The sequence below is a fragment of the Vigna angularis genome, chromosome 11 (genome assembly GCF_016808095.1).
Source record: "Vigna angularis cultivar LongXiaoDou No.4 chromosome 11, ASM1680809v1, whole genome shotgun sequence".
Taxonomy (NCBI): domain Eukaryota; kingdom Viridiplantae; phylum Streptophyta; class Magnoliopsida; order Fabales; family Fabaceae; genus Vigna; species Vigna angularis.
The window spans coordinates 24,183,598-24,205,032 of record NC_068980.1 but is presented as its reverse complement, the minus strand read 5'-3'; the positions used below and the strand labels follow the sequence as shown (position 1 = coordinate 24,205,032).

General features: G+C 39.9%; 4 protein-coding genes across 4 annotated transcripts; 2 read left to right on the top strand and 2 right to left on the bottom strand.

Moving 5' to 3' along the window:
* Positions 1 to 581: 581 nt before the first annotated feature.
* LOC108332603 (uncharacterized) lies at positions 582 to 1,208 on the top strand. The gene has a single exon (XM_017567924.2). The coding sequence runs from the start codon at positions 582 to 584 to the stop codon at positions 1,206 to 1,208; it is 627 nt and encodes a 208-aa protein (XP_017423413.2).
* Positions 1,209 to 5,183: 3,975 nt separating this feature from the next.
* Positions 5,184 to 6,311, bottom strand: LOC108332604 (uncharacterized). Its single transcript, XM_017567925.2, has one exon. It carries the CDS (start codon positions 6,309 to 6,311, stop codon positions 5,184 to 5,186), a length of 1,128 nt encoding a protein of 375 aa, XP_017423414.2.
* A 6,906-nt stretch (positions 6,312 to 13,217) lies between these two features.
* LOC108333074 (nicotinate N-methyltransferase 1) lies at positions 13,218 to 16,406 on the bottom strand. Its single transcript, XM_017568403.2, has 4 exons — positions 15,994 to 16,406; positions 15,479 to 15,815; positions 15,339 to 15,403; positions 13,218 to 13,783 (listed from the first exon to the last, which is right to left on the bottom strand). The coding sequence occupies exons 1-4, from the start codon at positions 16,348 to 16,350 to the stop codon at positions 13,484 to 13,486; spliced, it is 1,059 nt and encodes a 352-aa protein (XP_017423892.1). The 5' UTR covers positions 16,351 to 16,406; the 3' UTR covers positions 13,218 to 13,483.
* A 3,190-nt stretch (positions 16,407 to 19,596) lies between these two features.
* Positions 19,597 to 20,454, top strand: LOC108332605 (uncharacterized). Its single transcript, XM_017567926.1, has one exon. It carries the CDS (start codon positions 19,597 to 19,599, stop codon positions 20,452 to 20,454), a length of 858 nt encoding a protein of 285 aa, XP_017423415.1.
* The last annotated feature ends 981 nt before the right edge of the window (positions 20,455 to 21,435 follow it).

Genomic DNA, 21,435 nt, shown 5'->3' with positions numbered 1-21,435 from the left:
AAGACCTCAGGAAGTCGTTCTGGTGGCCGGGAATGAAGAGTGATGTCGCTCGTTTTGTGGCATCATGCTTAACGTGTCAACGAGCCAAGGCTGAACATTAGTGGCCAGGCGGTCTGCTTCAGCAATTGGAGATTCCGGAATGGAAGTGGGACGGTATTGCGATAGACTTCGTGACTCACTTACCTCGAACGGTCAGGAATCACGATTCCATATGTGTAATAGTGGATCGTTTGACGAAGAGCGCTCATTTCCTAGCAGTCAACCTGAAAATGTCTATGACGAACCTGGCAAAGCTTTACATCAAGGAAATTGTTCGTCTACATGGAGTTCCATCCAGCATCGTTTCAGACCGAGACACAAGGTTTACTTCTCGGTTTTGGCAGTCGTTACAAAGCGAACTGGGTAGCAAACTCCAAATGAGTTCGGCTTATCATCCTCAGACGGACGGTCAGTCCGAGAGAACCATCCAGACGCTTGAAGACTTACTAAGGACGTGCGTCCTAGATCACATGGGTGTCTAGGATGAAGTTTTACCTTTGGTGGAGTTCACCTACAACAACAGCTTTCAAGCCAGCATAGGAATGGCTCCTTTTGAAGCTCTGTACGGGAGAAAGTGCCGAACGCCCTTATGTTGGTTTCAGGAAGGGGAAAAGGTGTTAACAGGACCAGAGCTCATTCAGCAGACGACTGAGAAGGTGAAACTGATCCAAGAAAGGTTGAAGACGTCCAGGAGCAGACAGAAGTCCTACGCTGACAAAAGAAGAAGGTCGTTGGAGTTCAATGCAAGAGATCACGTTTTCCTTAGACCATATCCGACCACTGGTGTAGGGAGAGCCGTTCGACCTAAGAAGTTATCCCCCAAGTTCGTCGGACCTTATCAAATCTTGAGGAAGATCGGACCAGTGGCGTACGAGTTGTCCTTACCGCCTCAGCTATCTAATCTTCATCCAGTCTTCCACGTTTCTCAACTTCGGAAGTACATTGCCGATCCTTCACACGTATTGGAGTTAGAAGACGTTCGTCTTCGTCAAGACCGAACGTTGGAAATGCAACCTGTACGTGTGGAAGATAGCCGCACCAAATATTACAAGAGGAAAGCAATCCGATTGGTGAAAGTCATCTGGGACGAGAAGACGGGCGACTCTACATGGGAAGTGAAGGATGCCATGAAAGATTTGTATCCCCATCTGTTCGAGCCTCAGTCCTAATTTTCGAGGACGAAAATTTTTGTAGTTGGGGGGAATGTCAGGCCTCGGAAATGACGAGCGTTGGTGGAGTCCACGTGGCAGCCGAAGAACACGCCACCTCAGCAACGCACGTGGCGACCGTAGAGTCTGACACCCACTAACAGATGCCAGCTGTTGCACGGTATGGGCAGTCAGGAATCTGAAGTGGAAAACACGTGGCGACCGCAGAGTGGACGTCCGACATGGGCTGTCAGAAACCGATAGTGGAAAGCACGTGGCTGTCAGAGTGTGAACCCACTCCCGCCAAACGCACGTTCACACCCTGGCCAACACGTGCTCTCCACTACCGGTTCTGACTGCCCATGCCGGACATCCACTCAGCGGTCGCCACATGTTTTCCACTTCAGATTGCTGATTGCCCATACTGTGCGACAGCTGGCGTCCGTTAGTGGGTGTCAGACTCTATGGTCGCCACGTGCGTTGCTGAGGTGGTGCGCTCTCCGGCTGCCACGTGGACTCCACCAACGCTCGTCATTTTCAAGGCCTGACATTCCCTCCAACTACAAAAATTTTCGTCCTCGAAAATTAAGACTCAGCCTCGAACAGATGGGGATACAAATCTTTCATGGCAGTCTCTACTTCCCACGTAGAGTCGCCCGTCTTCTCGTCCCAGATGACTTTCACCAATCGGATTGCTTTCCTCTTGTAATATTTGGTGCGACTATCTTCCACACGTTCAGGTTGCATTTCCAACGTTCGGTCTTGACGAAGACGAACGTCTTCTAACTCCAATACGTGAGAAGGGTTGGCTATGTACTTCTGAAGTTGAGAAACGTGAAAGACTGGGTGAAGATTAGATAGCTGAGGCGGTAAGGACAACTCGTACGCGACTGGTCCGATCTTCCTCAAGATCTAATAAGGTCCGACGAACTTGGGGGATAACTTTTTGGGTTGAATGGCTCTCCCTACACCAGTGGTCGGATGCAGTCTAAGGAAAACGTGATCTCCTGCATTAAATTGAGACGACCTTCTTCTTTTGTCAGCGTAGGACTTTTGTCTGCTCCTGGACGTCTTCAACCTTTCTTGGATCAGTTTCACCTTCTCAGTCGTCTGCTGAATGAGCTCTGGTCCTGTTAACACCTTTTCCCCTTCCTGAAACCAACATAAGGGCGTCCGGAACTTTCTCCCGTATAGAGCTTCAAAAGGAGTCATTCCTATGATGGCTTGAAAGCTGTTGTTGTAGGTGAACTCCACTAAAGGCAAGACTTCATCCCAGACGCCCATGTGATCTAGGACGCACGTCCTTAGTAAGTCTTCAAGCGTCTGGATGGTTCTCTCGGACTGACCGTCTGTCTAAGGATGATAAGCCGAACTCATTTGGAGTTTGCTACCCAGTTCGCTTTGTAACGATGACCAAAACTCAGAGGTAAACCTTGTGTCTCGGTCTGAAACGATGCTGGATGGAACTCCATGTAGACGAACAATTTCCTTGATGTAAAGCTTTGCCAAGTTCGTCATAGACATTTTCAGGTTGACCGCTAGGAAATGAGCGCTCTTCGTCAGTCGATCCACTATTACCCATATGGAATCGTGATTCCTGACCGTTCGAGGTAAGTGAGTCACGAAGTCTATCGCAATACCGTCCCACTTCCATTCCGGAATCTCCAACTGCTGAAGCAGACCGCCTGGCCTCTGATTTTCAGCCTTGGCTCGTTGACACATTAAGCATGATGCCACAAAACGAGCGACATCATTCTTCATTCCTGGCCACCAAAACGACTTCCTGAGGTCTTGATACATCTTAGTCATACCAGGGTGTATGCTAAGATGACTGTGATGTCCTTCCTCCAGAATAATTCTTTTCAGCTCGCCATCGTTTGGAACGCACGTCCTATCCATGTAGCGTAAGAGACCGTCCGTTCCAGTGTTTAAATGCTTAGCTTGATCTGTACCGAGCGTGCTTAAGATCTTCACCAACTCTTCATCCTCTGATTGCTTTTCTTGGATTCGGTCCACAAGGATACTGGATATCTTAAGGTTGCAACATCTGATACCGTTCGTTTCTAGGTCGAACTGCAACCTTAGATCCCTAAAACTTTCCACCAAACTTAACTCTCGGACCATCATGGAGGACACGTGAACTACCTTTCTGCTTAAAGCGTCCGTTACAACGTTCGCTTTTCCCGGATGGTAGAGTAGTTCGAAGTCATAGTCCTTCAAGAACTCCAACCAACGTCTTTGGCTCATATTTAACTCCTTTTGATCAAAAAGGTGTTTGAGACTCTTGTGATCACTGAACACTTGGAATGTCGATCCATACAAATAGTGCCTCCAAATCTTCAACGTGAAGACGACCGCTGCTAATTCCAGGTCGTGCGTTGGATAATTCTTCTCGTGGACTTTTAGCTGTCGAGAAGCGTACACGACCGCCCGCTTCTCTTGCATGAGCACACAGCCTAAACCTTGATGAGAAGCGTCACAATATACTACGAACGGTTTGGCCGTGTCAGGAATGACCAATACTGGAGCGCTTGTCAACTTATCCTTCAATTCTTGGAAAGTCACTTCACACCGATCGGTCCAAGCGAACAGTTGATCCTTGCTGGTCAGCGGAGATACTATCTTGGAAAATCCTTCAATGAACCGTCTATAGTAACCCGCGAGTCCCACAAAGTTGCGAACCTCAGTTACCGAGCGTGGGCTCTCCCATTCTAGTACCGCTCGTACTTTGGCCGGATCTACTGAGATCCCTCCAGCTGAAACCACGTGCCCCAAGAATTGCACTTCCTTCATCCAAAACTCACATTTGGACAACTTGGCGTACAACTTCTTCTCCCTCAACACACCTAGTACGACCCTCAAGTGATCCTCATGCTCTTCATAGCTCTTGGAGTAGTTAAGGATGTCATCAATGAAAACGACAACAAACTTGTCCAGGAACGGTCGAAATATGCGGTTCATGTAGTACATGAATATTGTCGGTGCATTCGTTACACCGAACGACATCACTACATACTTGTAGTGTCCGTAACGAGACCTGAAAGCAGTCTTCTGGATGTCTCCTTCCTTCACCCGAATTTGATGGTATCCCGACCGTAAGTCAATCTTTGAAAATACGGTCGCGCCATGTAGTTGATCCAGTAGGTCGTCAATCTGAGGTAATGGATACTTATTCTTGATAGTCAACTTGTTTAGCTGCCTGTAATCAATGCAAAGACGAGAGCTTCCATCCTTCTTTTTCACTAAGAGTACAAGCGCTCCCCAAGGTGATGCGCTCGGCCTGATGAACTGCTTGTCCATCATATCTTCAATCTGCTCTTTGAGTTCCACTAATTCTGCTGGCGACATCCGATAGGGTGCAATAGAGATGGGTCCAACGGTCGACACTAAGTCGATCGTAAATTCCACCTCGCGCGGAGGAGGTAGTCCAGGTACTTCATCTGGAAATACGTCTGCGAAGTCATCCACGACCGATCATCCTCCATTCAGCTTACTGGACGATCGTTCATAACTTGATCCCTCAAACCGTTCGTCCGAATGCGTCATGATCAGAAAACAACTGGCGCCATCCACGATGTCCTCTTTTAGCTGACCGAGCGTCACAGATAGCTCTACTTCATATTCATCCGGAAACACCAATTGCTTCGCACCACAGTCTATGAGGATGTGATTGGCAGCCAGCCAATCCATTCCTAAGATTACTTCTAAATCCTTTAAGGGTAAACAGATGAGATTTACTTTATAACTACGCCCCTCAACCTCTATAGGACATTTAACGCACACTGTAGACGTCCTAACCTCACCAGCCGCTGGGGTTGACACTACCAAGTCGAACTGCATCTCGCGTTCGGTTATACCCAATTTCTCAACGCACGCCTTCGAAATGAAAGAGTGTGTTGCCCCCGAATCATACAACACACAACAGGGCATTCCAAATAATAAGCAGGTACTGGTGACGAGCGTACCTGAACTGGCAGCTTCAGCGCCCGTTATTGCTTAGACTCGACCAACATCTTGCGCTCGTCCACCCCGACCTTGTTGCATTCTCCCAACATTTGGCGGCCTCATTGCCGCTCGTCCGCCCATATTACACTCGCGTTCTAGATGTCTGTTCCTCCCACAACGAGTGCAGGACTTTACTCCTAACAACTGAGGACACGATGATCGGTAGTGTGGCCCTCCACATTGAAAACACCTGATTGTACCATACTGTCCAGACTGTCCGGCAACAACCATAGCTTGAGAATTGGATGGTTGTGCGGGACGAGCGTACGACATCCTGCCCCGATTCAGATTAGGTCTGGACATGACCGGCACCCTAGTTGCTTGCTGTTGTTTCTTCTGTTGCTCTGCTTCGGCCACATTCCTTTCCAACACTTTGGCCTTCTCAACCATTGCAGGAAACGACCTAATACAATGGCTGGATATCAGCACCTTCAGATTACTTCTTAACCCATTCTCGAACTTCCTACACTGCCATACTTCACTGGTAGCCATAGTATTGAAACGAACCAGATGCTTGAACTTGTTGGTGTACTCAGAAACGGACATACAACCTTGCACCAACTGTAGAAACTCTACTTCCTTACCGAAACGAACGCTGTCAGGGAAATACTCCTCATAAAACTTGTCTCTGAAGACTTCCAAGGAAATGGGACTTTGAGCGTCCGTAAATATCATCTTAACGCTCGCCCACCAGTGACTGGCCTCTCCAGTCAGTAGATACTTAGTGAACGCCAACCTGTTGTCGTCCGGACATCTCTTGGCGTTGTAGATCTGCTCCATGTCACGCAGCCACTGGTCTGCCTCGTCAGGAAGGCACTTCCCATCAAACTTGGCTGGACGATGCTGTAGAAAATTCTCCAAACTCCACTCGGCCTGATGAGTAGCGTTTGAAGCAGATGCTCTGGGCATTCCCCTAGTGGTCGCAATGATCTCCATCAGTTGCCTTTGGGTCGCTTCAGAATTTGCGCGAGCGTCTTCCAAACTCTGTAAAGCAGCCGCGTTCTGCTGCATCAAAACAGTGTTCTGCTGCTGTAGCCTTTCGATCACTGATTCCAACAACCTTGTGTTATCAGGCACATCACGTTCGACAGGTGGAGGAGGAGGAGGTCTTGGCACCATCAGTTCTCTGGGAAGCAGAGAAAACGAACGTTAGTTAAGTTCAAAGAGTTTGAAATACTCAATAAACGAACGTCGAGTACACAGCAAAACAAGTATGGTGCACTCACAACCTACTTTGTCCTTAAAAGAACAAAACTGCTCTGATACCACTAATGTGACATCCCAAAAATACAGTCATAAACCATATAATTAGAATAATCACTTTTAATAATAATCTAGTACAGTTTTTCAACTAAAGAAACAAACGCTCAAGGACGAACGTCCTTTCAGTACAGTTACAACATTAAAGTCGAACGTAAAATTTAAAACCTGACCGAACGGTTTACAAAGGAAAATATCGAACGGTCGAACATAACTAAAATAAAGGATGAGGCGGTGGAACGACCACTCTGCCACAAACCTACACTACTAGCCGAGCGTCTCACTGCTCGGTCTTCACTTCAACTTCTACCAAGTTCTCTTCGTCCAGCGCATCTTCCAAACGCTCGTCTCCTTCTGCTCACATCCACACGGATGATCATTGCAACGACAGGACGAACGTACAAAACGAGACAACACAAGGAAAAACGCAGGGTAAGCTTATGTAATTTAATTAATGCATCAATATACCAAGTAATATGACAATTCATCACACATCAACACAATTTAACGTACGTACTATATAAAACTCAACACTAGACTGACTGTTTGGACTGTATGAATTTTGCGTAGTTATAGGCGTTCACGCACCCGGGTGGTGTGGTAACTGGCATCCTCATCAGCTGCCACCCGAGGTTAGTCCGTTCCGTCCAAAGTACCCCTAAGGACGAGGACCTCCTGCCGTTCCCACGCATGACGTACCCCCTCTACTTGAGGACGAGTACTCACGGAACATCAGGATCGAACAGCCAGCACTAACTTCCCACAGTCATACTTTACAAATTCCAACATTCATCTGAGTCGTTCCTACCTGGAACGCTCGTTCAAAAGTCATAACTTTATTTCCGTCTCATATACTCATCAACATTTACTATTCATCATTCCACATTCATTTCCATCATCACTTTGTGAACCATCAAAAACCGAACGTTCTGTCCCCAATAAGGCCGAGGACGAACGCTGGGGACGGGACCAAAAGACGCCCGTTTAGATCCGTATACCAAGGTCACGACTACGCTCGAGAATAACCAAGTAATGTCCTGTTTCATTGGACGAACGTTATTTACCATGAGAATCAGTTGAATGAACTGACTCTCGTGAATTCAAACCAATACTCCAAGAATAATTTAAGTGTGGAGGCCCTAGGCCGAATACATCAAACGTGAACATCTCAAGACTTTAAGGAAACGTTTTTATAAAAATTCTCATACTGAAACCCACTGCCAGTCAATGACCGAGCGTGGTAGTCTGGAGTTGGACGTACGCTATTTTATAAGACTAATTTACGAGAAAGAGTACGAGCGCTCAGTATAAGACCGAGCACCATTTAGAGCGAGCGCTAGGTATAAGACCGAACGCTACCCAGTACGAGCGCTAGGTGTGAGACCGAACGCTACTCAGTACGAACGTTAGGTGTGAGACCGAACGGGACTTTCGAAACAGTGTTTACGAACGGGAAATATGCTACTCCCTATATATATATATATATATATATATATATATATATATATATATATATATATATATATATATATATATATATATATATACAAATATAAAAGAACGGAGTTTATCAAAGGATACCATATACAACAGTGCTTGGCCGAACGCTCAAGCATAGTATTTTGACACGAGGACGATCGTCCTCAACAAGGGATCTGTCCAAATGAAAGAATCCCACTTCCGCTATTTTCATCAGAAAAACCGAACGGTCAAGGACTGTTCAGCAACGAACGCATAATATCATAGGGAAAGTTTCTTATTCCATTTCATTCACATTCCAGTTCATTTCTCATCAAAATCTCATAATTCCATTCGTTCATATCAAAACCAACTTTCACATCTCATGAAATCCATATCATGTAAATTCATGTATTTCATTCCCAACCATAAATCAACGAACGTTCATGTACTTCAGTCACATCAAACATCATGCATTATACCCATACAGTCAAATAATGAATGTTCATACAATTCATTCACATCACCCATCATGCATTATTTTCATGTAGTCAAATAATGAACGTTCATACAAAACACAACATCAAACCAATTAAATTAAATAAGTTTCCCTTACCTCTAAAATGACCGGACTTTTTCAACGCAGACACACAACTTCTCAACCACAAATTCTCCTACCGTCAACGCTCGTTCCTCCCAACTACACAACGAACCCCGACACCATCAGATCTACCCATTTTTGAGAATGGTGATCAACGTACGAACTCAGAACTGAGTTGCATGCTAAGAAAACGAACGACAGAGAGCGGGGAACACTTACCAGTCCAGCTTCACAAACCGAACGGTTCTTTTGGAAGCCCTGGACGTCGTGTGTCCTTCTACGGTACCGAAATTCAGGTTGGAGGAGATAAAACAGTGGTTTCCTTAGAGAGAAGGTGCAGAGAATGTAGAGAGAAGGAAGAGAGAAAGAATTCTCAGAAATGAATTACAGGGAGGTGCGTGCAGAGAGAGTGGGGAATAAGTTCTGAAATATCAGCTTTTACTTCCCACTCCCGCCGAACGCACGTTCACACTCTGACAGCCATGTGCTTTCCACTACCGGTTTCTGACAGCCCATGCCGGACGTCCACTCTACGGTCGCCACGTGTTTTCCACTTCAGATTCCTGACTGCCCATACCGTGCAACAGCTGGCGTCCGTTAGTGGGTGTCAGACTCTACGGTCACCACGTGCGTTGCTGAGGTGGCGCGCTCTCCGGCTGCCACGTGGACTCCACCAACGCTCGTCATTTCCGAGGCCTGACAGTTTATGAGAGAAGAATGGATGGGTTAATTTTACAAAATAATACAGTAATACGATAGAGACAATAAGTGGAAATAAATTAATTAAATAGTGTGGGTGGGTGTCATAATATTATATCTTTTTCTATGTTGTTATTATTTGCTCAACCTATTTGTTTATATTTGTGTGGGAGCAAATGTCTTACAGATGAAACAAGAGTCATTTAGAACGAGCAGTGTTGGGAAATCTGTGACAATTTTAAAGTTGTATTAATAAATAAATGGTTGTTATGTATTATATTTTAAACAAATTTGTAAATCTGTTTCGATATGAACTTATTAATGTATGGTTTTATTCGGTTAAACTCATTATTGATTTCATAAATAATTTTTTTTTGTGAATAAATATTCTAAATTTGTTTAGTGACACTTTAAGAAGGGGTTTTACATTTTTAGTGTCAGAGCAATGTTTTTCAAAAAAATTTTGGGCTTTTGGGGAGTGAGCTCGTTAGTTTATGCAATATAGCTTTGTGAATTTTATGTGAAAATTCTTATTCAATTTGATTGTGTGCTAAGTTGTATTTGAATTGTTGTACATAGAGAGAGAGAGAGAACATGTCTCGTCGATCAAACAACGAAAACCAAACACCTTCTACTGATGATTTTTCCCAAGTTGTTGATCGCATGGTTGACGCGTTGGATCGACAACATGCTACTCAGGCACCAGGACATCATTCCAGACTTAATGATTTTCTGAAGCACAACCCACCAAAGTTTGATTGGAAGGCTATGCGAAACCGAGCAAAATCATGGATTTGAGAACTTGAGAAGATTTTCCAAGTAAAGTGCTCAGAGGAGCATAAGTTGACTTATGAGTTCTTCCTGCTAGAGAATAAAGTTGTATATTGGTGGGATGGTATGCAAAAGATGATGGAGTCTAGCATGAAGACATTACTGAAGTAGTTTTAAAGTAAGGTTTTTGGAAAAGTATTACTCAAACAATGCTAAAATTGAGAGGGAAAAAGAGTTCTTGAATCTCCGTCAAGGAGGAATGACTGTGCAAGCTTATATCAACAGCATGTGAACTGGTGGTTTCTACACCAGCATCAGAACAGATCTCAACCAGTTCAGTCTATGTTGGATGCCCGATTGTAGTAGTAGGACGCAAGTTCAAGGTGAACTTGATTTCCTTACCCCTCAAAGGTCTATATGTAATTTTAGGGATGGATTGGTTGTTTGCCATCCATATCCTTATCGATTGTGGGCATCATAAGTTAGTGTTTCCTGATTCGTATGGATTGAAGATGATCTCCTAGAAAGAAGTGCTCAAGGACGTTAGTGAAGGGGCTGCATGTTTCGTGATAATAACTTAAGAAAAGAAGAAGAGTCCTAAGGAGCAAGCAATGGGTATCCCAGTGGTAGAAGAGTATGTGGACATCTTTCCAAATGAAGTACCAAGGTTACCATCAAGCAGAGAAGTGGAGTTCTCCAATAAACCTAGTATCAGGTGCATGACCAGTGTCTATGGCTCCTTATAGGATGACTCCTGCAGAGTTGGACGAGTTAAAGAGTTAGATAGAAGAGTTGCTTGAAAGAAGTTCATCATACATAGCATTTCACCGTGTGGAGCTCCAGTACTTTTAGTAAAGAAGAAATATGGGATTTCAAGGTTATGTATGGATTACTGACAACTAAATAAGGTAACATTCAAGAATAAATACATGTTACCAAGGATTGACGACCTATTGGACCAACTGCGAGGAGCAGGTATATTCCCTAAAATTGACTTAAGGTCTGGTTATCATCAGATTTTAGTCAAGCCTGAGGATGTGTAGAAGACAACTTTTAGATTGCACTATAGGCACTACAAGTATGTAGTGATGTCATTGGAAAATTGTCTAAGTGTGAGTTTTTGTTGGGTGAAGTTCAATTTCAGGGTTATGTGATTTCGGCGCAAGGAATTTCGATGGATCCAACGAAGGTGGTAGCATTGTTGAAATGGGAACGTCCAACAACAGTAACAGAAGTGGGGAGTTTCGTGGGTTTGAAAGACAACTACCGTAATTTTGTAGAAGGGTTTTCTAAAATTGTGGGTTCGTTAACGTAATTGACTCGTAAATATCAACCTTTTTCTTAGACCAAAAAGTGTGAAACTAGTTTGTAGAGATGAAAAGGAAGCTTACAGTCTTAGCTATTCTTGTGCCATTAGAGTTACTACAACCTATGTTTGGACTGTTAAAAGTCCTGAAATTGTCTGGAGTTTTATTTACTCATGACTCTGTTTCAGATTTCAATCTTCGTTTACCAGCTCTAAAAGTGTTTGAAACAACAAATTGCTCTTGGTTAAAAGCAAAACGCGTCAGTCTAGAGGTGCCTCAACTTGAAAGCGTTATCATAGTGGAAGACAATTCCAGTTCTTATGCAACGAATAACTGTGCGGTGGAGTTTTCTGCTTCTCATCTGAAACACTTTACTTATCGTGGTTATGATTACATGTCACATTTTTTCAAGCTGCTGGATCCCTCATCGGCTGGTAATGCTTCTCTCACTATTACGGTGAGCCCATGTGAGAAGAAGAAAGATACGATGATAGAGTCCTGTGTCTTTGTGCTTCTCAAACAATTTAGGAAAATAAAATGTCTCAAATATATTATGTATATGAATAAAAATCATAAAATAAATTATACTTTTCAATATTCACGTAACAAAATTAAAGAAAAGAGATCCAATATTAAAGTAAAACATTACAAGAGTGCAGGAAACAATTAAATGGGTGCAAGAAGCAAAACCATCAAAATTCAAAATTCATAAGAAAATTAACAGATCCAAAAATTGAATCTGAAATTGTTAGCCGATGGCCCAAGGCAAGTGACAATAAAACATTACAAAGAAAAGCTGAAGAACACATTTCATCCTATACAGTACATTTTAGTTCTTATTTTTCAAGAATTTATCACTTCAAGAAAAAATTGTACAACAAAGCATTTTTCCAAAATCTACTTAGAAACTTCTTTTACAAGTGATAGCATCTTATGCATCTAACCTTTGATCTTTTTGTACAAAATTTCTACAAATAAAATACTAGAATTTTTTTATCTAAAAATATTGTATTTAATTATTGAAATAATGTATTGAATTGAAAATAAATTTAATTTTACGTTTCCACATACAAAGTAAATGTTTACTTTAACCCAATAGTCGTTGTCCAATTATCTTGTGAAGAAGTTATAGCATTAAACTATTACTATTTTTGTTCTCTTTAAGTAATATTAGAGAATTAAATCGTCGATTTACAGTGAGACTAAACCAGCTTTCCCAATATTGATTATCAACTTTCTTAGTAATACATAAAATTGTCTTCTTTTCAAATCCCAGACATTTTTTTTAACAACAAAATATAGAAAAAGGAGGTTACAAGAGAACATTGACAAAACAAATAATTTAGATGACTATGTTAAAATAAAGTCGGAGGTAAATGTTAACATTAAAAGATACAATTATAAATAATTTTAGAGGTCAAAAATTGCATTACGTGTCAGTTTATAAATATATATTAGGTTATATGTTGTCCGCATCATCAAAATCCAAAGGAATACAATTATAAAGCGATATTGTACGAATTGTATATTAGTTTGCTTATATAATTGCTCACACTTGGGCGTATTTGCCATAAATTTAGAATATCTAACGCTACAATAATTAGATTTTTTTTCAAAAATATATCAATATTATGTAAAATACATAAAAATAAATAAAATCTTGAACTGAAGTAAAATTTTCCAAAATACTACTAACAATATAATAAATTTATTATAATTTTATAAATAGAACAGCAAAATCTCCATTTTATGCATCTTATAATTCCAAGAGCTAAATTTCTGTTTATCATACATTATAAAAAGACTAAAGTTTTTGAATTTCACTATTATAAGACAATGCACACTTTTAAATACATTTCGAGTCTTAAAATTAAATTTACTGATAATAATCTAAAAATTTGTCTGAACTTTTAGGAATAACAAATTAACTTAAATAAAAGGATAACTTTTGAAAAGATAGTTATTTAACTTTAGGCTACAGGGGGTACTACTCTGTCGTTACTCTGTTTCTTATTACTTGTGACAAATGGTACTATTCTGCACTTTTTTTCCATTATACCAGAATCAATATCTAACAATCTTTGCCCTGATCCTCCAAGCAGCTCAGTTCTAATATCATAAAACCTAAACCACTACCACTTAACTCTGTCTACAGAACAATGCCCTTGAAACAGAGAAGAATGGTTGCATTAATTTCATTTCTGAAACTCAAGAACAGTGTAAAAATGGTCAACATTGATGGCTCTGAAAAGAGGGAAACCTGCATCAATGGCTAACTGCCTGAACTGTTCTTCAGTCCTGTGCTTCCCCTTGGCTCTGTAGATTGTCATCACAAAAATGTCACCCTCAAGCAACGCCCTTGTTCTGTGACTCTCATCTGAGTGCTCTGGCAGCACTGGCTCACAAGCTATCACTTTCCCTCCCTCAGGAAGTGCCTTGTGACAGTTCCGCATTATCTCCTTTATTTCCTCGTCCGTCCATGTTGTTAGCACCCACTGCCAAACAATGTTCAATTTATTATTCAGCAAAACTATATCAGATGTCATAAATACACAACAATGTATACAGTGACAAACACTACCATTTAATCCTCTCAAAATCTTCTAATCACTGGAAAATTTTTTACAGCAACATGAATCTACATATTGTTCATTACATAAATCTTTTGTTTGTTAGGAATTTAAGGATAAAAAGTAAGATGAATAATTTATTTAAGTATTGCACCAATCCTTCGTAATAATTTGTTTTTATTATTCATAATTGGTGCTATGTAAGAAATATAGTTAAAATAAGTTGTGTTTTATAATGCTTATAATAAAATACAGGAAAGAGAACGGAATTTATGAATGAATTAATAATTATAAGATTAATTAATTGTTTTATCCCTACCAACGTTATCCGTTATATGTGGTGAATAATAATTGCGTCTCCATTATTACTTTGTGGCGTTAGTACCTAACGCCCATAATATTATTTTAACAAAAAAAGAAACCTCAATATTATGCCCATAAGACATCTCTAATAAAAAAATCATAACTACATCTTCAGCTTAAAGATGAAAATTGTTTTTCTGGAGGAAAAACTGGCCATTTTAATTTTATGAGTTAATTTAATTTTTATATGAAATTTCAGATAAGATATTTTAAAATTATTAATTTTATAATTTTCTAACTCAAATTACAAATTCCTTTAATTAATTTACATTTTTATTTATTATTTCTTATAATTTTATTATATTAAATTTCTTTTTTTTGTATATTACGTGACGATAAGTAAAAGTTATATAATAATGCAAACATTGCATATAATAAAAATTGTAAGAAATTCATGTAATGCAATATTAATTTCAAATTAAAAAATAAAATTTAAAAATAAATAAAAATTTAATTTAATTAATACTAATAAGTTTTAATATATATATATATATATATATATATATATATACAAATGAAAAATCATATACAATTTTTACGTATTAAATATACAATAAAACGAGTACATCATTTTCCATTAAATAAAAAGTTAAGTTATTTTCCAACTTTTGTAATTAGAAAATAAATGACAAAATATAGTAGATATAAAATTAGCATTTTCAGAGAGAGTTCTACGTTGGCAAAGTTAGCCCGCCCCACAAACTTTTAATTGCGGTAAGCCTTATTTATTAGAAACAAGAGGACAAAAATTACATCTGACGAAAATTAACATTTTTTTTCTTTTTCTACATACTTTTTTGTGAGAAAAGCTAATCAAATATTCATTAAAAAATAAATAAATAAATAGTTTATAATAAGTATGATACATTTTATTTTTAGTATAATAAAAAGATATAACCTTAATATACTGATTTTAATATTATTTAAGTTCTAATAATGATGAATATAATTAAATTTTGGTTTAATTTTAAATATTAAATGTATGTATTAGAAAATTAATTAATCTTAAAATAATATTATGTTATTTAAGACCAAACAATTGTCTTAATGAATAAAGTTTTCTATATTAAGATTAAAAGTTTGTCCTAAATAAATTGAAATAAAGGAACGAACTTACCTTCATGAAGATAGCGTCTCCTTGGGGAATAGATTTGAACATGTCACCACCCACATGGGTTACATCTAAAGATGAATGAGACGATGATATCAATCAGATGTGATCATAATCTCATGCAACAAGTACTAACAGTGACTCACATGGGGTTGGTGGTGCTTTGGCCACAACTTCAGGGAGGTCGAAGTTGATCCCCTCCTTGATGGTGGGGTGTTTCTGCAGGATCATGCGCAGGCAGTCACCGCCACTACCACCCACGTCCACCAGCTTCTCCACACCTTGGAAGCCATCGTAGCCCTCTAACATGGCCTTCATGAAGGGCACTGACACCCCTGACATGGCCTTCACCATCAACTCGTTCATCTCTTCCTGCTTCAGATAATACCCATACGCTCCCTCTCCGTTCGCCCTCTCGAACGGCTCCTTCGTAGGGTCCACCACTGCCTCGTGAACCAATGTCCACGCTCGCATCAGCGCGTCCTATCGACACAACCACATCATTCACATGAGTCATTCATTTCTATTAATATTCATTTTCTTTTTAATGAATTTTAATATTTCACCAAAATATTAAAACTCGTTTCCTTAAACACATTTATATTAAAAATCAAAAGTCGCCAACAAATTTAATCAGAAAAAAATTCTTAAAAAATCGGACCTGGTGGTGTTGAAGCACGTAAGCCCCGTAGGAGAGGCCTTGCTCGTCAGTGACAAGCGTTTTGCCGACGTCGGTGAGGGAGTACTTGCGTTCACCGGCGTCGATGTGCTCGTGGAAGACGCCGTAGCTGGTGAGGATGCGGAGGAGTCGCTGGAGGTTCTCGGCGTCGCCGGCGGGGAGGATGCGGGGGAGGATCTGGGCGGCGGAGATGGGGATGTTGGCGCCGGAGTTCCAGATGGCGTCGGCGACGTTGAGGCGAACGACGGCGTTTAGGGCCATCGGAACGCTTATCATGTTGGCCAGTTCCATGATTGCGAGCCTCGCTTGCTTTCGAGAATCCGTGCCTTCCTCTTCCATCTTTTTCTTCTTGATGATGTTGTTGCAGAGTTTTGGAGTTTGTGAGAAGAGGAAGTGATGTGGAAGGGATTTATAGGTGAATGGATGTTACCTAACCCGGTGAGAGTGAAACGGAAAAAGGGTAAAAACACGTGACTCTGGAAGGACGGTGATGCAAATAATTTAGTATATGCTGTGTCATCACTTCAATTTTTTTACCGTTAAACTAGTTTGAGACGGTGCTAAGCGAAATTAACACAATAATTTTATTATTAGTAATTCTTGGATGCTAATTGGCATTGATTAAGGAAGAAATGTAAGCAGTATGTTTTAGATAATACGAATGTGATCTAGGGGTGCAGTATAGGATGAATCAGAATAACTACTACTGAGTGTTATCTCAATATAACCCAATTATACTTTACTCCTTTTTGTCAATTCTAATGTAATTTAATGAAAGTTTTAAATTTATTAAAATTTCAAGTAAAAAAAAATTAAGTCAAAGTTTATACAATACAAAATATTAATGATGTTTTATATATAAAATACAATATTATTGTATAAACTTGTTCCTCTATTTCACAAAGTAAAGCCAGACACAATTAATTCATAATAAAATAATCTTGATCTTAAAACATTTAAATAAAAGTATAATACACACATTTTAATCAAGAGATGTTATGAAACATTTTCTCATTCAAATAAGAACACAACATGAATTTCATTTTCAACCTGCACATAGAACAATAAAACACATTATGTATTGAATTAGCTATATTCGACGACCATATACTCATAACAAAACGAAAAAGTGACATGCATAAAGTTAAAATTAGAATACCATTAAGTTGGACTGCACAAACCTTGTCTAACAAATGCACAAAACTGTATTGGGCCAGTTTAGACCAGATGGCAAAAAAATCCGCGCCTGCGGATATCCGCGGATAAAATCCGCGACGGATAGTTGATACTCGCGGATATTTACTATCCGCAATTTGCGGGTAGCGGATATTTTAATACCCGCTTATAAACGGGTCGGGTGTGGGTATTATACTATCCGTACCCGCGGATACCCGTTACCCGCAAAAAATAAAAATAAAAATTTAATTTATATTTTATTAAGTTAAATTTAATTAAAATTAACATTAGTTTATAAGATTAAGTTTAATTAAAATTGAATTTAAATTTATATTTAATTTAATTTATATTATATTTTATAATTTTTTTGTAATTCTATTTAAATTATTTTAATAATTATTAAAATATATTTTTTTTAAATATTTACAGGTATCTGCGGATATCCACGGGTATCCGCGGGTTTTAAAATACCCGTGGATATTTTTTAAGCGGGTATCCGTGCGGATAGCGGGTCGGGTAGTGGGTGGATTTTTTTTTGTCAGATCAGATTGCGGGTAGGCACTATTCGTGCCCAACCCGACCCGTTGCCATCCCTAGTTTAGACAATAAGAACCTTTAAAAAATAATAACAATTTTAAAAAGGTCGAGCACAGAGTGTTTCTTTCTGTGTCATCTCACATTTCTTTCTCCACTTTCATATTTTTTTTTAAATCTCTAAATTATTTCCTGCTTTTCAAAAAACCTTACACTCCACTTTCTTTTTTAACAGATTTAAAATTTGTTGAAAATTATTTTTTCTTCAAAATTTATTGATTTTTTTTTTAAAAATTTCAATAAATTTCCAAATTCATTAAAGAATGTTACTTTTAGAATATAAAATTACAGGGAGAAAGGTGGGAGTGCAGGAAAAACACTCCTAAAAATAAATCAAGAATTTAGAATTAATATGTTTGCTCTTACTTTTTTATTTCAATTTTACATAGGCTGTTAACATTTACATTTCCATATTAATCTCAAACTCATACAAACATATTAATATAAACACTACCATAAAAGTCTAAGTAAAACAACAAAAATCGTTTATATTACAATGTAATGGGATTTATATGTATATTTGGAGGCTAAAGTGTATTGTTATACTATGAATCTATGAGTTTACTTATTGAATGAGTTTGATAAATATAAAATGTTTCTATGTTTAATAATATAAATTATAAATATATATATATATATATATATATATATATATAAATTGTATAGTATGATATCTAGGCCGACCGGTTAACATCTAAGACTGATCGCTCTATCTACTATAGCAATGCTCATCAACAACAACGCTCGTCATTCAGCTCAAACCGCGACAGCACTCGTCAGTTGTACTTACCGAACGGTCATCACCGTTCGATCACCACTATAGCCAACAAGAGCAATCAGTCTGGGCCACAATTGGGCCAGCGCTTATTATTGGACCAAGTGTCCAACGAATGATAAAATAGTCAAAAATATCTGATTAAAGATCTGATAGGCGGTTTATGAGCAACCAACCGAATTTTAAGGTAACCAACCAGATTTTAAGGTAAATCTGTTTATATTTTATTGGGCTTGTATCATATTAGATCCAGGAGACAACCTATAAATACAAGGTCAGAACCATCAGCCAGGTATGCTCAATTCACACTCCAAAACATTCTACTCACGCTCTACTAAGTTCACAATAATCAATTACCATAATATTCATTTGTGAGCAACAACTCTTTCAACAGACGCCTAACTTGAGCGTCGGAGTGCCTTTGTAGGTACCTCCCCCCTTTTGAGTCGAACTTGAAGAACTTGGAGCAGGAGATTCAGAGGTCAGAAGAAGGAAAGCCAAGTCTGAAAGGTTAGTGTCTCGGTCCCGCAAACTTTCCACCCGAAACATTTTTGCGCCCACCGTGGGGCCGAGCGTCAAACCCAATGGTGACCACGAGGAGCATGGAGGAAGAACAGAACACCAGAGATTTGATAGCGCAGATGCAAGCGCAGATACAGGCACAAGCAAGAACCATACAGGCACAAACGCAAGCACAACAAGAGATGCAGCAAAGGCACGCAGAGGAGATTACAATATTGAGAGCAGAGCGAGGTCATGCCGAAGGATCAACTCAACACTCGGAGTCCATAGCCGATCGACGTATCAACCATCACAATGATAACGATGGAAGTCGTAATCAGCAGCCATCTCGGCATACTGACCCGAACAGTCGGGGAAGGAGAGAATCGTCCCCCCTGCGAACCGATCGGCCCTCCAGTCTACTCCCTTTTACGGCGGCCATCATGCAAACTCCAATGCCAGAGAAGAATCCTCCTGTATTGGATTAGTATGATGGCTCGGCAGATCCCGACAATCATCTCAAGATTTTCACCAATGCAATGGTGTTCTACACGGACAGTGATCCGATTATGTGCAGAGCCTTCTCCTTATCACTCAAGGACGAAGCATTAGAGTGGTATAACACTCTTCCCCCAAACACAGTGGATTGCTTCGCCACGGTGGAAACCCTTTTTAGAAGGCAATACGCCTCCAATCGTAATCAGGAAGTAACACCAGCGGAATTGGTAAATACTAAACAGGAAAAAGGAGAAACTTTGAAGGCCTTTATGAAAAGGTATATTGAAACTGCACGACGAGTTAAAGAAGTAAATCAGTCTTTTATCATCACCAATTTGCCTTCATGTCTAAGACCATGGTATTTTGCTGAAAAATTTTATGCACGACCGACAAAAACTATGGAGGAGCTCCAGGAACGAATACCTGAATTCATCCGCATGGAGGATATGCGAATCTCACAAAGAAAGCGACAACAAGAAGCTGAGGCAAGTGGAGGTAGAAAGGACGGTAAGCGACCGTTCGACAATAATGGTAAAACCGGGGAGTTTCCCCGAACATTTAAGTTTCATCATTATACAACCCTCAACGCACCTAGGGCAAAAGTTCTTGAAGAAGCTCTAAACGCTGAACTTCTCACACTCCAAACGAAACCATCTCCAAGAAACGCAGATGAAAGGAAGAGCTGTCATTTCCATCAGAATCATGGACATACTACAGAAGAATGCATTACGCTGAAAAACGAAATAGAAAGTCTCATTCGGGCAGGACACCTCCGTAAGTATATACAGGAAACAAGAAGAAGTCCCGAACGGACGTATAGGAAGAACGAACGAAGGCGAGACTATAGTCGCAGTCCTAGTCGTCATCGTGAACGATCGGTTCGTAGACTTATAAACTGAAGAGAGGAATCCAAAACTCTATTAATGTCATATTTAAATTCTTGATTTAGACTTTTGTTATTTTCTTAAACTTTCATTATGAAATAAATAAAACCGAGAAATTCACGCTCGGTCATTGGTTACCAATTTCGTTCAAGAATTTCATAGTCAACACTAAAGCTCAAAACCGAACGGTAAAGTCCGTTCACTATGAAGCACTCCTAGCTCAAAGCAGAGAGGTAAAGCCCTCTCAAAACCGAATGGTAAAGTCCGTTCACTAGGAAGCACTCCTAGCTCAAAGCAGAGAGGTAAAAGCCCTCTCAAAACCGAACGGTAAAGCCCGTTCACTAGGAAGCACTCCTAGCTCAAAGCCGAGAGGTAAATCCCTCTCGACCGAGAGGTAAATCCCTCTCGGCCGAGAGGTAAACCCCTCTTGCCAACAATATGAAGACAAAGACCGAGCGGTAAATCGCGCTCGGCAAGGCCTTTCATTAGGACGTTCTCTAGAATCTCCTAGTGTAAAGCCGAATGGTAAATCCCGTTAGGAAGATCTCCTAGGTAAAAAGTCAAAGACCAAGAGGTAAATCCCTTTCGTCAACCATCTTAAGACAAAAACCAAGCGGTAAATCCCGCTCGGCAGAAGGTTAAAACACTCTCAAAGCCAAACGGCCTATTGAAAAGTTCAAAAAAGAAGTTATAAAGTCAACCATTCGGTCAGAGAGGAGCAACAACTCAAGTTACAATCAGAACAACCTCCCCCAATAGAACGAAGACGACCTTCCCCAAGCTCATATAAGTCCTATACTTAACCTTCTTGACTAAAACCAGACGATTAACTCGGACTTGGGGGGCATTATGTATAGTATGATATCTAGGCCGACCGGTTAACATCTAAGACCGATCGCTCTATCTACTGTAGCAATGCTCATCAACAACAATGCTCGTCATTCAGCTCAAACCGCGACAACGCTCGTCAGTTGTACTTACCGAACGGTCATCACC